A 14,888-nucleotide genomic window follows, 5' to 3' on the forward strand; every position below is an offset into this window, starting at 1 on the left:
TGTGTTGTGTATGCTGTACAGCAAGGTTTGTCCTCCCTAACAACAGATGAAATGAGTCTCCCCCGGCCCCGCTTCTCCCGGAGCCCCCGTCCGTGGCATGTTTTGTATCGGCGATCATTATGAACTGTACATAATTTATGTTGTGAGAGGCAAAGGGCAAGTTCTGGAGTTTGCTTCTTCCGAGTTTGTTTTTAAAGGACAAATAAAAAAAAAAGCATTTTAAATAGAAGTCGCCTGGAGTCGCTCGGTAGCGCCACCGTCGGCGGCCAGAGGCTGCGGGCCGCGGGGGGGGGGGGGGGGGGGGGGGGGGGGCGGCTTGCGGGCGACCGCCGGAAGGGCGGAGGCCGCGCGTCCTCGCGGGGCGCGGGCGGAAGTGCGGCGGCGGCGGAAGTGACGGAAGGGGCGTGTCTCGGAAGCGACCCGTGGGGCCCGCGAGGGACTGGCGTGGAGCGGGATGGAGACGGTGAGAGGCAGCGCGCTCCGAGCCGCGGTGCGGGGCGGGGGAGGGGGGGAGGGCGAGGCCAGAGGGGCTGCCCCAGCCGGGACGCCGCGAGACTCCCGCTTCCAGGCCCCGGGTCCCCCGGCTCCTGACTCGCCGGCGCTGGGGAGCACGGGGCCCTGGTGCAGCCCAAGCCCGGGAAGCGGTGCCGTTACGGGGCTCCTTCCTCCGCGAACCGCCCCGCCTTTTCCACGTTCCTGTTCTCCCGGAACCCCTCTCCCAAACCAACCAAAGCTGGTTTTCTCCCCTTGCGAAGGGGAGCACTGGCATTTCCCAAAAACTACTCGGGGGAGACATCAGTTCCGTGACTTTGAGGAAGTGCTCGCGACTGGGTCGGGGATCGGGAGAACTGGGTTCAAATAATTCTGCCATCGGTGAACTGATTTGGGGCGAGTTCCTGCGCTTCTCTAGGCCTGGCTGGGCCCAATGGTCTCCAGAGCCCCTTACAATTCTAAGGTTGTGTGCCGTGGGGCTTGGAAATGAAGGGCGGTGGTGGTGAAAACAGCCAAGGACTCGGAGAATAAATTGTTCCCAGCCTAACTGCTGAGCGAAGTTATGCAGGCTAAGTTATGTCCGAACAGGGTCCCACCCTGCATCTTAAGGGAGAAGTCTTTGCCCGGCCCAGGGGAAATGTCCCGGGGAGAGCCGGGGCTATTTGTTAACGCTCTGTCTCTTTCCCACCCTGGGAAGTTCTTAATGAGCTAATTTACAAGGGCTTGGCCCATGGTAGGCACTCAGGTAACTGACATTTCTTGCTTGAAGTTCTAGACAAGTTCTCCTAAGTGATTCTTTGTATCTCATGAATGACTTTATTGTATCAAACAGGATAATATATGTAAAGGTTTTTGTAAATTTTAAAGTGGTATATAAACCTAGCTGTCATTTTCTTCTAAGTGTCTTTGTCCAGGTTTGCCTCTGATTAAATCTATATACATTGATACAGATTTGTATTTGTTCAAATACAGTTTTCCAGTCCTTGTATGCAAATGTCTAATCATCTGTGTCTATTTCATTCCCTTAAGTTTACATAGCAACTTTTTCAAGCTTGTCTTTGCACTTTTATCAGTAGCCAGACAAAAGATCCCAGTCAAGACCTTTAGCCTCAGATTTTTGCAAAAAGTCTGCAGGGCAAAAGTGTAGTTTTGGAACCATTCTCTTGAGTATATTGATTTGGAGCAACTAGTACAGATAGAAATCAACATAACTCCTTTTGGGTATCATTGACATTACCAGATGTCCCAAATTTTGGGAAATATAGTAAAGTTATCCAAGGTTTGGTTACTACTGAGCTAGGAGAAGAAGCAGGAACTGCCCCTCTACTTTCTCTATGACCTTAAGAAAGCAGAGACAGCTGGTGTTTCTCTCTTGGCTGTAAGAGGCTCTGGCTCATCAAGTGGTACTAAAGTGCAGATCTGACCATGTCATTCTTTCCATTCAATAAACATCTTTAGCTCCATACTTTCTCTGAGATCAGATATAAAATCTTCTGTTTGTCTTTCATACTTGGCCCAGTTCTGCCTTTGAAGTTTTCTTACATCTTTCTGTTCTTTACATACTTTGAGATCTAGTGATACTGACCTTGCTGTTCTTCAAACAAGACACTCCATCTCCCAACTCTGAGCATTTTCACTGTCTGTCCTTCACACCTGGAATGCTCTCCTTCCTTATCTTTACCTCTTGTGGCTTCTCTGAGATTCTTCAAATCTCACTTGAAATCCCCATCTTCTGCAAGAAGTCCTCCTTAGTGTCGTCCTTCTGATATGACCCATATTGATCCTGTATATATGTTTTATATATATGTTATTTATACATAACGTTTGCATGTTGTGAGACTTAAAATGAGAACATATCTGTAAAATGCTCAGCACAGTATCTGGCACATGGTAAAAAGTGTTTAATAAATATTTTGTTCCCTTGTTTTTTTGTTTCCCCTTTAGAGTGAACTCCTGTTTGTTTTTTTACCTTTCTTGGTATTCCCAGTACTTAGAGAAGCACCTGTGGCATATACTAGGCACTTAAATGCTCGTTGACTGATCACCTGAATTGACTAAAGGGATTGGGAAGAAGCTTCTTAGCTATAGAACAGATTTTGATTTTACCCATTCAACTAATAATAACTGATTGGCTACTAGTAGGGATAAAGTGGCCTGGTCCTTACATTCAAGTTAGTACTTGGGGAAGGAAGTGGTATCCCACTGTCCTTTTTTGGATTCCCTTTGCAAATTCTTTGGGACTCAAGCATAGGCCCGAACTTTGGGCCACCTCAGTAGCTTTTGGAGCCTAGCCTAGGCCAGAATCACTAGTGTCAGTTTTGAAATCTTATTTCTTTTATCCTGCCATACCTTACTGCTGGAGGAGGGGTACATTCAGGTGCCATAAGGAGCACAACAAGGTTAGTAGACCCTCAGTTAGTCTTAGTTTCTTTGTTTGTCCTTCTAGGTCAGTATTCCAGAGAGTGGTATGGAAAAATGCACCCCAGCTCTGGAAGGTAATGTATTTCATCATGGTGTAAAAGAAAGATGAGTGCTTCTTTGAGAAGCCATGGCCAGACTGTAATTTGTCTTCATTTTTAGTAGGTTTTGTTTTCCTCCCATTACACATGCTGCAGATGTCAGGGCTGAGTCAACACCCAGAGATACTAGGCCACTTCATAAGAATTAGAATCAGTACTCTGTCAGTAAAGTAGTTCTCCATATCAGGACTTCTTAAACTTTTTCCATTCACAATTCCTTTTTACTCAAGAAATATCTACATGACCCTGGGCATATAAATTTATAAAATAGGTATGCAAACCCAACATTTACTGATTATAAATCATAATTTTGGGATCCTTACATTCAGTTATGAGACCCTATATAGAGTTGCAAAACAATTTAAGAGGTGCGCTCTATATACAGAACTGCAGGAATAAGTTTGGGGTTATAGTAGTATTTATTAAAAGATTATCATAAATGATTTAGGTAAGGTTTTAGGGGAGGGTTCTATACTGTTGTCAGTAGGAGAACTATAGGCTGGAAGACTACATTTAAAAATCCCTGTTACTCATTAAAGACCCCAGAGCCAGGAACCACCAGGCTTTTGCCACTCAGTCATCCTGAGTGTGTGCCCCCAGTTCTGGAATGGCTTTGAAAACTTCTCCAATTCCTCAGCCTCTCAAATCAGGAACGAATGTACTAGGGATATAATACTAAAATCCAAGACATAAGGTTTAGCATTCCTGTGGTCCTAAACTATCTGTTTTGAACCATTATGAGAGAAGCCTGAATTGCCTTTACAACTGCATCTCTCTGCTATGGGAAAGGTTTTAGAACATCCTAAGAAATCATGAAATGTTCTTCCTTTGTTTATTTTTAAAAATATTTGATTAATCACCTGTAATATTCAGATTACTGCCCTGGGTGTTTAGGATCCAGATATGACACAACTGCTTGATAATAGAAGAAAGCTATCAGGATTAGACCTGTTGTTTCATTCATATAGGGAATCTCAACTGAGAAGTTCCATTTACCAATCCAATCAGTATATTCTCTGCAACTTTCAGTGTTAGAGAATTGCCCAGGGTACGAACAGGTTAAGGGACTTAACTCCAGTTAAGCTGGCATGTGTCAGGTTGACTTGATGCCAGGGCTTCCTGGCAATCCTCTATCCACTATGCCACACTGCTTTTCTAGAACTTATCATTTAAATGAGTAGAAGGAAATTATGTACACACATAATGAAAGTGCTCCAGGAAAAATCGCATGTGAAATTTGAGCAATTTGGTTTGGGATAAGAGAAAAGAATTCATGAAAGAATTGGTATCCAAGTTGAGTTTTAAAGGAAAAGGGAGATTTTCAGCATTGGGAGAAAAAAGTGGAGAATTTTAAACTGAACAGGAGAAAAAGTAAAGACTTGGAGAAAAGCGAGAGATCATTGAGAGGAAGAGATAGAAGTTGGTCTAGTCTGGCTTGAAAGTAAAAGAAGAAAATGAATAGTATGAAATAGGACCAGAAAGGAAGGAAGGATGTTGAAAGGTTATGGAGAGCCTTAATTCATTAAGTGGTGGGCAACCATTGGAAACTGTTGAAAAGATTACTGTTGTTAGGAAGATTACTGAGGGCAGCAGTATGAAGGAAGAATTAAGAGTGGAAAGCCAGTTAAGAGGTTCTAAATATGCTCTCCTCCTCCCCCGCCTTCTTCTCTTTATCCCTCCTTCACAGACCTTTATGTTAGCCTCAGGGACTCCAGAGGATCCCTGGAGTTTGAAATAATAGCCGAGGATAAAAGAGGCAGGTCTCTTCCTTATATTAAAATAACAATAAAAACATGTTGGATACAAGATGTTATGAGGTAGGGCAGTGCAGGTCATGGATATTTCCTTATCTTGACAAAGGATAAAAAGACTTAGCTGGAGATGGTCTCGGTGTTCAGTGGATCCTGAACTTGCCCCCTCTCCCAAGACATGAGTACTGGTCCAGATGAGGATTTTTTTTTACCCTCCAAGTAGACTTCCAGGATCCTATACCCAGCATAATCTGATCCTATTCCTATCGTCAAAGCCTTAGAAGGTCGGAGGGGAATATAGGAAGCAAGAAGTCCCCTCCCACATGGTGTTGAAATAGAAGGACTTGGTTAAGGCAGTCAGTCATATTCCCATCAAAAGCTCTTTGAAGAATTACAAGACTCTTTTGCCATTGTTCTCCTATTGAAGAAGAACAAGAAAGAATAAATAGAAGTTATGAAAAAAATTTAACTCAGACTTAGCTTCCAAAACATTCTTCTGTGGAAAACTCTGAGTAGGTCATTCTCTACCTGACAGGACAATTCCTAGCATAGTCCTGCTAAAAGATGATGGAATAGTCTCTAGCCTGGGGAGACTGAGAATAAGTTTAATGGGAGCAAGAAGAGCAAAGCAGATGGAATAGGGAGGGCTTCAAGGAAAGCAAACTTTAAAGATTTGGGAAACTACAGCCCTCGAGTATATGATCTTCCTCTTTGATAGAAAGGTGGGGGTATGGGACAACAGAACGAAGGGAGAACACTAACCCCGTCATGCTATGCAGAGACCCCAGAATCCAACAGTGCTGTCTATACCTGCTTCATGAAATCCCATCGATGCTACGACTTGATCCCCACAAGCTCCAAACTGGTTGTGTTTGATACTTCCTTGCAGGTGAGTGAGGCTTTTATCCTCTGCCTTTTCTCTGAGACCTCTAGCTTTATAAATTTCATTCCAAAGTCATTGCCCTTCTTTTTGCTTATGTCTTTTAACCTCTTCCAGTTTTTGTCCTAGTGACCCTTCCTTCTTTATTACCCACACCCTGCCTGCAGGTAAAAAAAGCTTTCTTTGCCCTTGTCACAAATGGAGTTCGGGCAGCCCCATTATGGGACAGCAAGAAACAAAGCTTTGTGGGTAAGCAAGAGTACATGGGATGAATGATGTCATCATCCTAGGTATGGAGGGTAGTTGAGGGTAGTTGAGGGTAGCACTTGGGAAGGCTATACAATTGCTAAGCATCCATTTGGCTTCCAGGCATGCTGACCATCACTGACTTCATAAATATTTTACATCGATACTACAAATCAGCCTTGGTAAGGAACCCACAGCCCTTTGATTCTGATGCTAAAGTCAGGGACCACTGATTCCCCTTTAGTTCCCATTTCCAATCCTTGCTCACTGATTTTCCACAGTGTCTTTGTGATCTCAATCTGCCATCCATAAGGTACAGTTTCTTGTCCCCTGCTCTACCTCCCAAGGAACAGAGTGATAAAAGCCTGAACACTGTTAATCTCAATTCCAGGTACAGATCTACGAGCTTGAAGAACATAAGATTGAAACCTGGAGAGGTAAGTAGGGGATCACTGGGAGACAATGGATTGGAACATTTCCTTGGGGAGCTGTTTTCTTTAGTGGTACTTTGTGTACAGACCATCTCTTCTCCTCTTAGAGGTGTATCTTCAGGACTCCTTTAAACCCCTTGTCTGCATCTCTCCTAATGCCAGGTGAGCTACCATTCACTTTTTCAAAATGGAAAAATATCATCATCATCATCATCAAAAGGAACCCAGAAAGAGTGGTGGTGGTGGTGGTGATAGTGAGAGTGACCCCCAACCATGCATGCCTTGGGGGTGGTTTGACCTTGTTCACTGCCTCCAAACCCTTTATAACTTACAACTAGAGCTGAGTGTTACCCCTTCCTTACACAGCCTTTTTGATGCTGTTTCCTCACTGATCCGAAATAAGATCCATAGATTGCCAGTCATTGACCCTGATTCTGGCAACACTCTGTATATCCTCACCCACAAACGTATCCTCAAGTTCCTCAAGCTCTTTGTAAGTGCTATTTCTCTTCCTCTCTGACTTCTCCCATTACAACATGTACTGCACTCAAGCCCAGCTGGGCTGAGTTTTGGGGACTTGGTGTGTGAGGGCCGTTTGGAGGACCTGGCAGCCTAGTTGATTGGTCTCCCCACCAGATTGCAGAGTTTCCCAAACCGGACTTCATGTCTAAGTCTCTGGAGGAGCTCCAGATAGGCACTTATGCCAACATTGCTCTTGTGCGTACCACTACGCCTGTCTATGTTGCATTGGGCATCTTTGTTCAGCACCGGGTTTCTGCCTTGCCTGTGGTAGATGAGAAAGGTAAGGAATTGGGGAGAGAGAAATGAAGGGATGGAAGGGGAAGTCTATCCCCAGGGATGTCTTGTGGGCAGTGACGGGCTTTCCATTGCTGGATTACAAGCCCTGGTTATTATTTTCACAGGACGTGTGGTGGATATCTACTCCAAATTTGATGTCATTGTGAGTGACTTCAGAGGGACCAGGTGGTAGGGAAAAGGAAGAAGGGATTGGGTAATGTGGGAAGGAAAAGGAGGAAATTCTTCTTTGTGGGTTCAGGAGCTTTGGAGACACTAGCCTCCACATCCTGATGTGAAAAAAGAACTGAATCCCTTATTGGCTAAGTGTGGCTTGGGAGATGACCCAGTTCTGAACTCTCCATTTCTAGGGGAATGGAGTGGGATGGAATGGGGTTTGAGGAATTGGAAACCATGCTTTTTGGGTTCTTTGCCCTCATTTTCTCAGAACTTGGCAGCTGAAAAGACCTATAACAACTTGGATATATCTGTGACAAAAGCACTACAGCATCGATCCCACTATTTTGAGGGTGTACTCAAGTGCTACCAGCATGAAACTCTGGAAACCATCATTAACAGGCTGGTGGAAGCTGAGGTGGGGAAGGAGAATCAAAAGAGTTGGGAAAGAAGGGAAAACCATGACTACTTGGAATGAAGAGGGAGGCTTGGAAATAGGGAAGTTTCATCATTGAGGTTAGACTGAAAGAACCTTTTCTTTTCTCTCTTGTCATCCTATATCAGGTTCACCGGCTGGTGGTTGTAGAAGAAAACAATGTGGTAAAGGGCATCGTGTCACTCTCTGACATACTACAGGCCTTGGTGCTCAGAGGTGGAGAGAAGCCATGAGCCGAGTTGGGAGGAATGCATAGAATGCACTATACCTCTGATTAGTTGGCTGAGATATTAGAGGCTTGGAACCCTTTTATGAAGCTTACCCACTCACCCTACCTTACAGAGCAGGTATAAAGTTGTTGGAAAACACAGAAACCTGCACACTTTGAAGGAATAATCTCTAGGCACCCATCATCTATCTTGATCCTCTGCCTGAAATACTGGGTACCCCTCATCCTAAATAATTCTGATCTCTAAGAGATTCCCCAATCCTTTCAGCAAATACTCTAATTCTATCTCCTGAAATAATGTACCATGAAATTCAGTAAAATGTTTTTATTCTTCCTCCTACAAAAGGAGTTGGGGGAGGGGGAGAATAGTGCCATTTCCTCCTATGATGATGTTTGTGAGGAGGAAATACAGCCTTTGAATTCTTGCTCTCTTTCAAACCCTGCTTTGCTTCCCATGTCTTGGGGAGTTTGAAAGGAAAGTCCAAGAAGGCTAGTTCAGATTTATTTTTCATAGTGATACTAATTAAAATAACAAGGACATCTATATTCTATGGTGGTGTATTTTCTTTGGAGCTTTCAGCACCAATGGCCTTGACCTCTGCACCTGTGGCCCCACACACATCCCTCTCCTAGAATAGATTTATTACACTCCACATCTCTCCCAAACTTTGTCTTAATATGCTCCCAGTCTTCTTTCCCTCTGTTATGACTGGACCTGAGCTTAATCCCTTATTAGGTCCCTTTTCATCTTCAGATAGGAGTTAGTGCCCACCCTCCTTCCAGCACCATCTCCCAATACACTTCCCTGCCATGAATGTTCTAGGGACTTCTCCCTCCAAGTGGTGCTGGAAAGGCAGAACTAGGCTTTGATTCTGCTGAACTGGCACTATGTGTGAGTTTACAAATCCCCTTTATTGTCTCTGCTGACTTTGGCAGGGTAGGGAGAGAAACAGCTCCAGAGGTAACACATTTAATCCTCACTTTCCCGAGTACTGACATGCAGACAGAAGCCATCAAATGGCACCTGGAACAGTGAGTTAGGGAGGCCTGGGATAAGAGGTGGGGGTTGGGTGGACAGTGGGAGTCAAATGCTAGAGTTCTGCTCAATCTTGCCTTTCTTGAATTTTTCTGTTTGATAGTTTCAGAACAACTCATTTTGTATTCTTGACTTAATCTCCTCTATGCTATTTTTCTCAAACTTCAGGTTAGGAAAGTTGTGGAAGAAAAGGTATGCCTTTATGGGGAAGGGGTACAGGTCCTGGGATACTACTCCCTAATTAAAGACGTCCTACTGTGATGGGTCACCATCACACCATTCTACACAGACCCGAACAGCACATTCCTGAAACTGAGGGAGGTTTCTGAGTTGATTAGATGAGTTAGGAAGTATGCACATTCCATGGGGTCAGAGTAGTGGGGGAGAGTTAGGAGAGGAAACTTTAAAAGACCCACGATTCTGGTAGGATAAGACCTTCACTCTTCTTACTTAGCTATCACAATTGCAGGAGCCAGGTAAGTACAGGGGTTCAGGGCAGGAATGGGGTGGTTGAGTGGGAAGAGTAGGCAGATAAGTAATGTATTAAGATTCTTTCTCTAAGGAGGAAATGGAAGATTTGGAATTGGGATGCTTGAATTTTTTGTATCTTCCTCTGTGGGAGTGGACATTTCAGGGAGGTAAAAAAGGGAAGACAATGCCTTCAGTTGATCCATTCTCTTCCTACAGTGGTAACAACTGCTGCTGACCCTCCCCCTCCACTGGATACATACCCCTTTTCTTATATCTATTTTAATTAAGGGAAAGTGCAAAGGTTTGTTTTTTTTTTTTTTTTTTAATCATTTCAGGATGGGACATAGAGATAGCACAATAAATAAAGTACCAGCCCTGGAGTCAGGAGGACCCGAGTTCAAAATCCATCCTCAAATACTTAACACTTCCCAGTTGTGTGATCCTGGGCAAGTCACTTAACTGCAATTGCCTCACAAAAAAGATTAAAACAAATCAGGATTTTTTGCTATCTATCATGCTTTCTCTGAACCTCAAGTAGTAACCTTGGGTTGGGAGGGTAATTTTGGAAGTTCCCTCCATATTTCTTTACTGTTACCTCTTTTCTTTGTGGGGGTCATTGTCAAGGGAGGAATGTAATCTGTGCTGAACTACACCCTTCCCTACCTCCATTTAAAATGTTAGCATGGTTGCTATGCATGGCTGCTAAGTCTCTGCTGGATGAGTTTGGTGTGGGCTGTGTTGTTACTAACATTGCCATGGTAAAATTGAGAATCACTTGTAATGATATTGGGGGAAGGGACCATGAGAGCATTAGAACAACCTTTCCTATTCTCATTATCTTAGCCAAAAGAACCAGTGACAGGTGGCCATCCTAGGCAGCGGCAAGGGAAGTGTGGGGTGAGGTCCTGCAGATGGAAACAGCCATCTTTTTGTTTAGCCTTTCTTTTCGCTTAGTTGCGGGAGGGTTGGTGCAGAACTGGGAGTAATTTCCATCTACCCGTTTTTCCTAAAAGTGCAAGAACTCGCCCCGTTCTTCAGGGCTTGCCAGAGCTGTGTGTGGGCATGATACAGAGTGATTCTCTCTGCCTTCTGGCTTAGAAGGGGAAGAGGCAGCCATTATGATCCCTGCCTCCACGGGGAACACCTAGAACTAAGGTGAAAGACTGTGTGGTCGCCACGGCAGAACCCTAGAGTCCTTGATGGTGAGGGGAAGTTAAGGAGTCGAGGCGGGGCAGGACTTTAGAGCTTGGGAACAGCAGCTCTCAGCTCTTGAGCTGAGCACGAAGCAACCGCCTCCTCCCTCTGCCGCTGAGAAGCGGGTTACTCATCTGCACCCGCATCACGGCTAAAAATAGCCCCCTAGAGCCTTAGGGCCGCCCCCTCCCTTTCCCCTGCCCCCAAACCCATGGGTGGAGATCGAAGACCTTGAATTCCGAGGGACATTTTCTTATCGTAGATGGAGAAACAGGCTAGAGTCGAGGAAAAGCCAGGGATGAAACTCAAGTATCTGGCCATCCAACTAACTAGAATAATGGGTCAATAAAGCAGCAACGTTGGGTAGGGGGAGAAATGCTGAAGGCTGAGGAGGAGGAGAAGACCTTGGATAGCGAGTTGAAAATCCTCCACTTTCCAGCTGATCCTGATTGGGTTTGGGGGCAAGGAATTGAAAGTAGGGAGTGTCCGGGTCGGCAACCGAGAACTGCCGCGTGCTGTGTGGGAGAAGTAGCAACACAGAACAACTGCCCGTGTCACATGCACGCACACATACATACACACACAGAGACATACACGTGGGTTCGGGTATATATAATCCCCAGTCCTTGTGTACGCTGCTCTGCAGCCGGTACAGGCTTCCTAAGCTAGGAGGGGGCTCTTGGGGTGGGTGGGTGGGGGGTTGGGGTTGGGGTGGAACAGGATGGTGGATGGGCCGCTATTCTCCAAGGGGGCAGGCAGCCCTAGAAAACCCCATGATGGAGAGTCTGCCAGCTGCTTGTGGGTACAGAAGTCCAAGCTGTTAGTGATTGAAGTGAAGACCATCTCCTGTCATTACAGTCGCTGGGCCCCTGCTCACCAGCCCATGGACCCTACCGGGGGTCCTTGGGTCCAGGAACCTTCAAGCCACAGGTGAGTCTGAGAGCTTAATTGGGAGAATAGGTTGGGAGAAGGATACAAGGGCAGTTTTAGGTCCTGACCTCTCCACTATTTACCACTGATTGTATGATATTGCTTAAGCCTCATTGCATTCCCACTCTCTTAAACCAGGTGGGCCTCTAAGGTTACCTGGGGGGAGAGGGAGAATGAAAGGCGACATGGATTAATGAATCCCGACAAAGAGGGGGGAATTGTGTGAAGCTTACACGATTAAAATATGACAAAGAAGCCTTATGTGAAGCTACCCAGAATCACTGCAATCAAATATTTCATATTTATCCCCACGCACCCCCCCCCCAAACCTAGTTCTAGCAAACCCTTCCGCACCCCACCTCATTAGTTTTCAGCGCTAGCTTTTACTTCCCCCCGGTGGTTACCTCTGCTTGTCCCTCAACCTCATTGGTCGCTCACCTGGGTTCCTGCTTATTGTCCCAGGTATGGGCTGGACAAGAAGCCCCCAGAGCGGCTGCTTCGCCGAGCATGGGTGCCCCGAGTGTTGCAAGAAGCCACCAACTGGGGGACAGGGCATCCACCCGAGATCCGACCAAGGGAGCAAGAGAAAAGGAAGGCGGCCTCTCAGGAGCGTGAGGCAAAAGAAACAGAGAGAAAGAGGCGCAAGGGTGGTGGGGTTCGAAGTTGGAGCCCTCCAGGTCTTTACCGTTCAGAACCCCGGAGTCCATTGGGCCGAGCACGGGGCGGAGGGGGGTCCCGCCAAGAACCTGGCAATGTCCCTAAGACCGCCCAGCCTAAGGTTCGTCAGTTTCCTTGGTTGCCTGGGCACCTTGGGCCGGCCGGCCGCCCGCCCCGTCCAGCAGCACAGTCGCTGAGAGTGCCTGGGACCGCAGCTCGAGCGGGGCTCCGGGTAGGGCGGCCGTCCGGGCCTCCCAGTTATGAAGCCCACCTGCTCTTGAGAGGCGCCGCGGGGCCGATCCCTAGGAAGCGCTGGGACCGGCCTCCACCCTACGTGGCTCCGCCTTCTTATGATGGCCCTCATCGGACCTTGGGGGCCAAACGGCCCCCGCAGCTTCCGGGGCTGCCCGCCCCGCTAGCTCCGGCTCCTACTCTAGAAGGCAAAGAGAGAGAGGAGCGCCCCAAGAAGAGGCTGGATCCGCGAATCTACCGCGACGTTCTAGGGGCTTGGGGGATTCGGCAGGGTCGGGGCGCCCTGGGTGGGTTTCCAGCTTGTGGAGGGCTGGGGCTTGGAGGGAAGACTTCAGACAAGGTCTCTGGGGTCTTTCTCGGGGGTCTCAATAGCAACTGCAGCGAGAGCTGTTCACAGCCTGGGGCTAACCAGATCGCTAGAGCAGCAACATTAACCTCTGGCACCTCCCAAACGACAGCCAGGACCCAGGTCCCTCTCAGAGACGTCTCTGAAGGAGAACGAGCAGGAGAACAGAGCTGGTCCCGCGAGACCGGGGGTCCTTCCCCCGGAGACCAGGTAGCCCAGCATAGTCAAACCCTTCCTAGACCCTGGGCCCCCGGAAGTCCGAGAGAGAAAGAGTCCCCGGGAGAGGGGGATGGGTACCAGAGGTCTCCCAAGTTACCAACCGACTGGAAGGAGACCCATCGAGCTCATACCGTACCCCGCAGCCCCCACAGTTCTGCTGGGGAAAACGGAGTGTTTGTCATTGACGCCACGTGCGTTGTCATTCGGGCTCAGTTCGTCCCGACCCCTCAAATCCAACACGTGCAGCTTTTGTCTTCCCCGGGGCCACGGAATGGGGGGAACTCCCTGGCTTTTCAGAAGCCCGGAAAAGAGGAGGGAGAGGAGGAGCAAGCCTTCACTTCCCCGTGTCAAAAACTGCTGCAGAATAGCCGGCTCTTTGATCAGCTCAGCAAGGGCTTCTCAGATGCATGGGGTGAGGGTGTTGAAGCCGGGATACCGGAGGACCCCTCACTGAAAGAGCGCGCCTCCCGTATCCTGGGGCTGCCAATCAGGGAGTTAGACCTGGGGGTGTCCCCCAATAAATGTAATTCGGACCCCGGTGGGCCCAACGAAACGGCTGCGAGGTGCGCGGATGTCGCTCGGGACTCAGAGCCGGCGCCCAGAGTCCTGCGACCCGCTGGCCGGGGCTGGGCGCGGGACCCAGGGCCTTACGCCGGGGCCCTGAGGGAGGCTGTATCCCGCATCCGCCGCCATACAGCCCCGGACTCAGACTCGGATGAAGCTCCGGAGTGCGGCGCCCGGAGCTGTTCCTCGGAAGGGAGCGACACAGAAGCCTCGGGTACCTCCAGGCAGCCTGAGCAAAGCCTGCCCGGGACCTCAGGAGACCAGGGAGAAGCCGGGCGCAGGGCCGGAGAGCTGAGAGACTGTATCCGGGAAATCCTGGATGTAATCTGCCAGACTGAGGAGGCGTTATTCCGGGCCGAGGGCTCAGCTCAGGGAAAACAGGGAGGGGGGCACCCCCAGCCATAGGTTCCCGGACCATGGACCTGGTCCTAGCTCATTGTACTTTGCACTCTTGCAGATTTCTCTGGCCTCTTCTCACTTTATTTTATAACCTTACCCTTACATGTACCCCGAACTGGAGGTCCTTACGGTGGAACCAGAGGAACAAACAGCCATTTGAGTTTTTATGCTTTCATTTTAATATGAGAAGTCGGGGAAGTGAAATCATCTTATGTCTGGATCAATTCCGTATCAATCTCAATTAAAGGGCTTAGTAAACAAAGCCCAGTAGTTGTTTTGTTGTTTTTAAACTGAATCCTGTCAAAATTATTGCGTGTCCCAAAGAATTCACACTTCGCTGCAGTATTCTTTTCTGTCATACATGAACTAGACGACCTCTTTTTATATTGGACTATCATATCTCTTAAAATTTCAGTTGAAAAGGTCTTCAAAAGCCACCTACTTTACTCTTGAATTAGAATTCCAATAGCATCCCCTAACAGTAGTCACTCAGCCTTTCCTTGAATACCTCTAGCGAAAGATAAACACATTCTTCTGAAGACTGTCGGTGACACTTTGGGATAATTCTAATTGTTGGAAAGGTTTTCCTTGCCTCAGGCCTTAATTGGCTTCCTTTTGACGTCAGTCTTTTTGCTTTTAATGTTTTCTTTGGGACCCCACAGAATAAATCTAAGCCCTTTTTAACATAACAATCTTTCAAATATTTTGGAGACCATTATCATTTTTGATCTAGGCTTTCAATTTAAACATACCCAGTTATTCCACCAATAGTTATAGGGGAAGAGTTAAAGATTGTTTCTCTTCTCCTCCCTCCCCCCATAATCTAGTGTATTTTGAAAAGAATGATACCATAGGAAACAAAAG

The 14,888-nt window shown here is 47.2% G+C and overlaps 2 protein-coding genes across 3 annotated transcripts; both read left to right on the top strand.

Annotated features, from left to right (window-relative positions):
• Positions 1-388: 388 nt before the first annotated feature.
• Positions 389-8,502, top strand: PRKAG1 (protein kinase AMP-activated non-catalytic subunit gamma 1). 2 transcript variants are annotated; one of them, XM_031937966.1, is made up of 12 exons: positions 389-463; positions 2,939-2,987; positions 5,542-5,651; positions 5,810-5,891; positions 6,012-6,070; positions 6,280-6,325; positions 6,427-6,481; positions 6,686-6,812; positions 6,956-7,121; positions 7,243-7,280; positions 7,563-7,709; positions 7,856-8,502. In XM_031937966.1, exons 1-12 carry the CDS (start codon positions 455-457, stop codon positions 7,958-7,960), a joined length of 993 nt encoding a protein of 330 aa, XP_031793826.1. In that variant the 5' UTR covers positions 389-454; the 3' UTR covers positions 7,961-8,502. The 2 variants fall into 2 exon arrangements, with proteins under 2 accessions (XP_031793826.1, XP_031793827.1); XM_031937967.1 differs by lacking the exons at positions 5,810-5,891; positions 6,012-6,070.
• A 182-nt stretch (positions 8,503-8,684) lies between these two features.
• Positions 8,685-14,314, top strand: DDN (dendrin). Its single transcript, XM_003772354.3, has 2 exons — positions 8,685-11,587; positions 12,050-14,314. The coding sequence occupies exons 1-2, from the start codon at positions 11,379-11,381 to the stop codon at positions 14,028-14,030; spliced, it is 2,190 nt and encodes a 729-aa protein (XP_003772402.2). The 5' UTR covers positions 8,685-11,378; the 3' UTR covers positions 14,031-14,314.
• Positions 14,315-14,888: the final 574 nt, after the last annotated feature.

This window comes from Sarcophilus harrisii, chromosome 5, assembly GCF_902635505.1.
Source record: "Sarcophilus harrisii chromosome 5, mSarHar1.11, whole genome shotgun sequence".
NCBI lineage: Eukaryota > Metazoa > Chordata > Mammalia > Dasyuromorphia > Dasyuridae > Sarcophilus > Sarcophilus harrisii.